Below are 6,000 nucleotides of genomic sequence, written 5' to 3'. Positions count from 1 at the left end.
CACACAGAACAGAGGTTACAGATGATCCTTTAACATCTGGCCACACACAGAACAGAGGTTACAGATGATTTTACTCACTGAGACCAAAGGGTTTCATTTAAAGATGAAAAAAAATGTTGCCTGTAGCATCCACTGCCTGTAGCAACCACTGCCTGTAGCATACACTGCCTGTAGCATCCACTGCCTGTAGCATACATTGCCTGTAGCATCCACTGCCTGTAGCATCCACTGCCTGTAGCATCCACTGCCTGTAGCATACACTGCCTGTAGCATCCACTGCCTGTAGCATACATTGCCTGTAGCATCCACTGCCTGTAGCATACACTGCCTGTAGCATCCACTGCCTGTAGCATACACTGCCTGTAGCATCCACTGCCTGTAGCATCCACTGCCTGTAGCATACATTGCCTGTAGCATCCACTGCCTATAGCATACACTGCCTGTAGCATCCACTGCCTGTAGCATACATTGCCTGTAGCATCCACTGCCTGTAGCATCCAGTCTGTAGCATACACTGCCTGTAGCATACACTGCCTGTAGCATCCACTGCCTGTAGCATACATTGCCTGTAGCATCCACTGCCTGTAGCATCCAGTCTGTAGCATACACTGCCTGTAGCATACACTGCCTGTAGCATACACTGCCTGTAGCATACACTGCCTGTAGCATCCACTGCCTGTAGCATCCACTGTCTGCAGCATCCACTGCCTGTAGCATCCACTGCCTGTAGCATACACTGCCTGTAGCATACACTGCCTGCAGCATACACTGCCTGTAGCATACACTGCCTGCAGCATCCACTGTCTGCAGCATCCACTGCCTGCAGCATCCACTGCCTGTAGCATACACTGCCTGTAGCATCCACTGCCTGTAGCATACACTGCCTGTAGCATACACTGCCTGTAGCATACACTGCCTGCAGCATCCACTGCCTGCAGCATCCACTGCCTGTAGCATCCACTGTCTGTAGCATACACTGCCTGCAGCATACACTGCCTGTAGCATCCACTGCCTGTAGCATCCACTGCCTGTAGCATCCACTGTCTGTAGCATCCACTGCCTGTAGCATCCACTGCCTGTAGCATCCACTGCCTGTAGCATCCACTGCCTGTAGGATACACTGCCTGCAGCATCCACTGCCTGTAGCATCCACTGCCTGTAGCATCCACTGCCTGTAGCATCCACTGCCTGTAGCATCCACTGTCTGCAGCATCCACTGCCTGTAGCATCCACTGCCTGTAGCATGCACTGCCTGTAGCATGCACTGCCTGTAGCATACACTGCCTGTAGCATACACTGCCTGCAGCATCCACTGTCTGCAGCATCCACTGCCTGTAGCATCCACTGCCTGTAGCATACACTGCCTGCAGCATCCACTGCCTGTAGCATCCACTGCCTGTAGCATCCACTGCCTGTAGCATCCACTGTCTGTAGCATCCACTGCCTGTAGCATCCACTGCCTGTAGCATCCACTGCCTGTAGCATACACTGCCTGCAGCATCCACTGCCTGTAGCATCCACTGTCTGCAGCATCCACTGCCTGTAGCATCCACTGCCTGTAGCATCCACTGCCTGTAGCATGCACTGCCTGTAGCATGCACTGCCTTTAGCATCCACTGCCTGTAGCATCCACTGCCTGTAGCATCCACTGTCTGTAGCATCCACTGCCTGTAGCATGCACTGCCTGTAGCATACACTGCCTGTAGCATACACTGCCTGTAGCATCCACTGCCTGTAGCATGCACTGTCTGTAGCATACACTGCCTGCAGCATGCACTGCCTGTAGCATGCACTGCCTGTAGCATCCACTGCCTGTAGCATCCACTGTCTGTAGCATCCACTGCCTGTAGCATGCACTGCCTGTAGCATACACTGCCTGCAGCATGCACTGCCTGTAGCATACACTGCATGTAGCATACACTGCCTGTAGCATCCACTGCCTGTAGCATCCACTGCCTGTAGCATACACTGCCTGCAGCATACACTGCCTGTAGCATACACTGCCTGCAGCATACACTGCCTGTAGCATCCACTGCCTGTAGCATCCACTGCCTGTAGCATACACTGCCTGCAGCATACACTGCCTGCAGCATACACTGCCTGTAGCATACACTGCCTGCAGCATCCACTGCCTGTAGCATCCACTGTCTGCAGCATCCACTGCCTGTAGCATCCACTGCCTGTAGCATCCACTGCCTGTAGCATGCACTGCCTGTAGCATGCACTGCCTGTAGCATGCACTGCCTTTAGCATCCACTGCCTGTAGCATCCACTGTCTGTAGCATCCACTGCCTGTAGCATGCCCTGCCTGTAGCATACACTGCCTGTAGCATCCACTGTCTGCAGCATACACTGCCTGTAGCATACACTGCCTGCAGCATACACTGCCTGTAGCATCCACTGTCTGCAGCATACACTGCCTGTAGCATACACTGCCTGCAGCATACACTGCCTGTAGCATCCACTGCCTGCAGCATACACTGCCTGCAGCATACACTGCCTGCAGCATACACTGCCTATAGCATCCACTGCCTGTAGCATACACTGCCTGTAGCATCCACTGCCTGTAGCATACACTGCCTGTAGCATCCACTGCCTGTAGCATCCACTGCCTGTAGCATACACTGCCTGTAGCATACACTGCCTGTAGCATACACTGCCTGTAGCATCCACTGCCTGTAGCATGCACTGCCTGTAGCATACACTGCCTGTAGCATCCACTGCCTGTAGCATCCACTGCCTGTAGCATACACTGCCTGCAGCATACACTGCCTGTAGCATCCACTGCCTGTAGCATCCACTGCCTGCAGCATCCACTGCCTGCAGCATCCACTGCCTGTAGCATCCACTGTCTGTAGCATCCACTGCCTGCAGCATACACTGCCTGCAGCATACACTGCCTGTAGCATACACTGCCTGTAGCATCCACTGCCTGCAGCATCCACTGCCTGTAGCATCCACTGCCTGCAGCATCCACTGCCTGTAGTATCCACTGCCTGTAGCATCCACTGCCTGCAGCATCCACTGCCTGTAGTATCCACTGCCTGTAGCATCCACTGCCTGCAGCATCCACTGCCTGCAGCATCCACTGCCTGTAGCATCCACTGCCTGCAGCCAGGCACGGACTGAGCGGTCTGGCATTTGGGCACATGCCCGAAGGGCCGCGGCCCTGACAATACCCATCCCGGGCCCGCAGTCACGGTCGGTCATCACGCTCCCTAGTCATCCTAAAAGTTCCTTCTTACTGACCCTTCAGTGGAACCTTTTCACTTTTTATACCACTAAAATCGCTATACATTACACACTGACGGTGGGACCTTGATGATGTGTTTTATTATGGTTAATTTACATTCCATTATTTTATTTTATCTGAATATATCTTCGTACGATGTAAAAATGTTTAAAATAAAAGAAATGTATACCCATCTATGTTCTGTATGTTTTTGAGACAACTGGAGTAAAGCAATGCATTGTGGGAATTTTATTTACCCGGCTCCCGCCGGAGCGGAGAAAAAGAGGGACAAATTGAAAAGAGTTATAACTAAGTAAATATAAATAACTTATAATCTATGTTGTAGTATGCCTTCTTGGCTTGCTTGAAAAAAAGAACATGACGAAGTTTTGTCTCTGCAATCGCCAAGAAATACGTTCACAATGGAATAGCAACAAGTCTACACAAATATGGATATTAACAAGATGTGTTGCACAGACGCTACGAACAAGACAAGGTAGGGGCCGAAGGATTTCCACTAATCATTGTGTCCGCCGTGGCACTATTTATTTTTATATTTCATCTCATCTCTTTGACGTAGGGTCTGTCTGTATTGTCACTCACTTTTCTATATCAGTGTAGCCTACTGTCATAAGCTAGTCTGTGGCTAGTCTGGCTAACCTAAAGAGTAATACAAGGCACACTTTTTACGATGTGTAAACCTGTTTAGCTTGTGGTAACTGCCTGGTAATCTATGGCAGCGCTGTTGTAGTTGTTCTTATTCCTATTACTAACTTCATGACAATGGGTTCTCGATTTGACGGCTTGTCTTGCTGACAATTTGCTTTGTATTTAGCTCTGGACTGGTTAGTTGGACTACCATAACTGTCTTGTCATGAAGTATTAGCTGGGTCTCTCTCGAGTGGACAGCGATCTAAAGAAGGGACTTTTGCATATAAACACAGGGTGCAGGAGCGAAGTGGACATCAAAAACTAGTGGACGATTGTGTGTGTGTGTGTGTGTGTGTGTGTGTGTGTGTGTGTGTGTGTATGTCTGTGCGTGCGTGCGTGCAGGCAAGTTTGATGCCCGGTGTCTGTTGTTTCTAGTTTGAAGCTTAATTTTGGTTTCTGAAACTTGAGTTTAGATGTGGATGTGGTGCGCTGTCACCAATGTTTGTATTGAAGGTGCGCGTCACCATTTTTCTATATGTCTGTGTGTTGCAAGTAATTACTACTGAGAATCGCCACATCATTCCATCTTCTTTGCCTATTGATGTAGTATGACATTGCGCGTCAATAAATGCTTACAGAATGCGTCATGTGGCGAAGTGTGTGTGCGTGTGTGTGTGCGTGTGTGTGTGTGTGTGGGGGGGGGGGGGGGGTTGGCAAATGCTGGTCTACGGGCCGCTTGTGGGTGCAAAATGCCAGGGCCGTTTTTTTACCCCAGTCCGTCACTGCCTGCAGCATACACTGCCTGTAGCATCCACTGCCTGCAGCATACACTGCCTGCAGCATACACTGCCTGTAGCATCCACTGCCTGCAGCATCCACTGCCTGCAGCATACACTGCCTGCAGCATACACTGCCTGTAGCATACACTGCCTGTAGCATCCACTGCCTGCAGCACCCAGGCAGTGGATGCTACAGGTAATCACCAACTAACTTTGGTTGTTGGTGATTAGCCGAATGGGCACGTCCCCACGTGGGTCCAAATACAGACAATTTTCAATTTTCTAAATTTGATTTATTTCTATATTAAAGATGATATTTCCTGTTCCAGAGTCCCTCAAAAAAAACGCAAACCTAAAACCAATCCTTTACTTCATATAGAAAGGTGTCCCCACTTCGTACCGGATACACTAAGTACCCACGTTACTACAAAAACAAGTGCTTGTGTGTGTGTGTGCGTGAGTGTGTGTGCGTGCGTGCGTGCGTGTGTGCGTGCGTGCGTGCGTGCTTGTGTGTGTGTGCGTGTGTGTGTGTGTGTGCGTGCGTGCGTGCGTGCGTGTGTGTGTGTGTGTGTGTGTGTGTGTGTGCGTGTATGTGTGTGTGTTCTCACTGGTGGCTCCCAGCACCATGCAGAGGACCAGCAGGGCTGCAGCCAGCAGAGCAGGAACCCCCCAGCGTCTGATCCTGGACTCTCCTGGGACGGGGACGGGTGGAGGTTCTGACAGACAGACGGACGGTTAGTTTCTCACAGCTGGGACAGACGCTGCTGCTGCTGCTGAAACTAGCTGCATGACATCGTCCTCCATCACAGACCTTTGATCCACAAGGCGTTGCCATCCATTTCATTCTCATAGCGGTAGTCAGACTCCATGTGGACGAGCTGAGCTTCAGCTGCGATGTGTCATGGAGATGACAAGGTTCAGCTGGCATTACTGTGCTGTCTAACAATCTAACAATGACTTCATAATATAACCAATAGCATCACATAAATATCCTGAACTCTACCTGGATTAATGCAGACTCATTAAAACAATGTGAAACCGATGGTTTCCCATCAGAAGCTAACTGTTAAACTGACTGTAAACAGACAGAAATCAAGCTGCTTCTCACCTTCTTTCACTCTCCTCAGGAACAATACGACTGTTTTCTGTGAAAAGGCAGAAATGATTCCTTCAGCTTCACTTTTCCTCTCATCAGTCGGTGGGAAAACGTCCACTCATCACTTTATAGAATGAGTTCAACATTTCATAACATTTCTCAGATGGTCACAGCTTCCCTTTTCCTCCGAGGAGGGAAGCGATCCTCGGTGAACTTCCCCAAAGAATGCAGCAAATACGCCG

At 50.0% G+C, this 6,000-nt stretch overlaps 1 protein-coding gene across 1 annotated transcript in view; it reads right to left on the bottom strand.

Moving 5' to 3' along the window:
- asgr1a (asialoglycoprotein receptor 1a) overlaps nucleotides 1-5,842 on the bottom strand; it is a 13,405-nt gene extending 7,563 nt beyond the window's left edge. The window contains exons 1-3 of the mRNA XM_075450763.1: nucleotides 5,771-5,842; nucleotides 5,474-5,551; nucleotides 5,271-5,378 (exon numbers count right to left, since the gene is read on the bottom strand). Coding sequence (XP_075306878.1) covers nucleotides 5,271-5,378; nucleotides 5,474-5,531 — 166 coding nt within the window. The 5' untranslated portion in view covers nucleotides 5,532-5,551; nucleotides 5,771-5,842. The remainder of the gene's footprint in view (nucleotides 1-5,270; nucleotides 5,379-5,473; nucleotides 5,552-5,770) is intronic.
- Nucleotides 5,843-6,000: the final 158 nt, after the last annotated feature.

This window comes from Odontesthes bonariensis, chromosome 19, assembly GCF_027942865.1.
Source record: "Odontesthes bonariensis isolate fOdoBon6 chromosome 19, fOdoBon6.hap1, whole genome shotgun sequence".
Classification (NCBI taxonomy): Eukaryota; Metazoa; Chordata; class Actinopteri; order Atheriniformes; family Atherinopsidae; genus Odontesthes; species Odontesthes bonariensis.
Note: the sequence above shows the minus strand (reverse complement) of the source record. Positions and strands in the feature narration are given on the sequence as shown.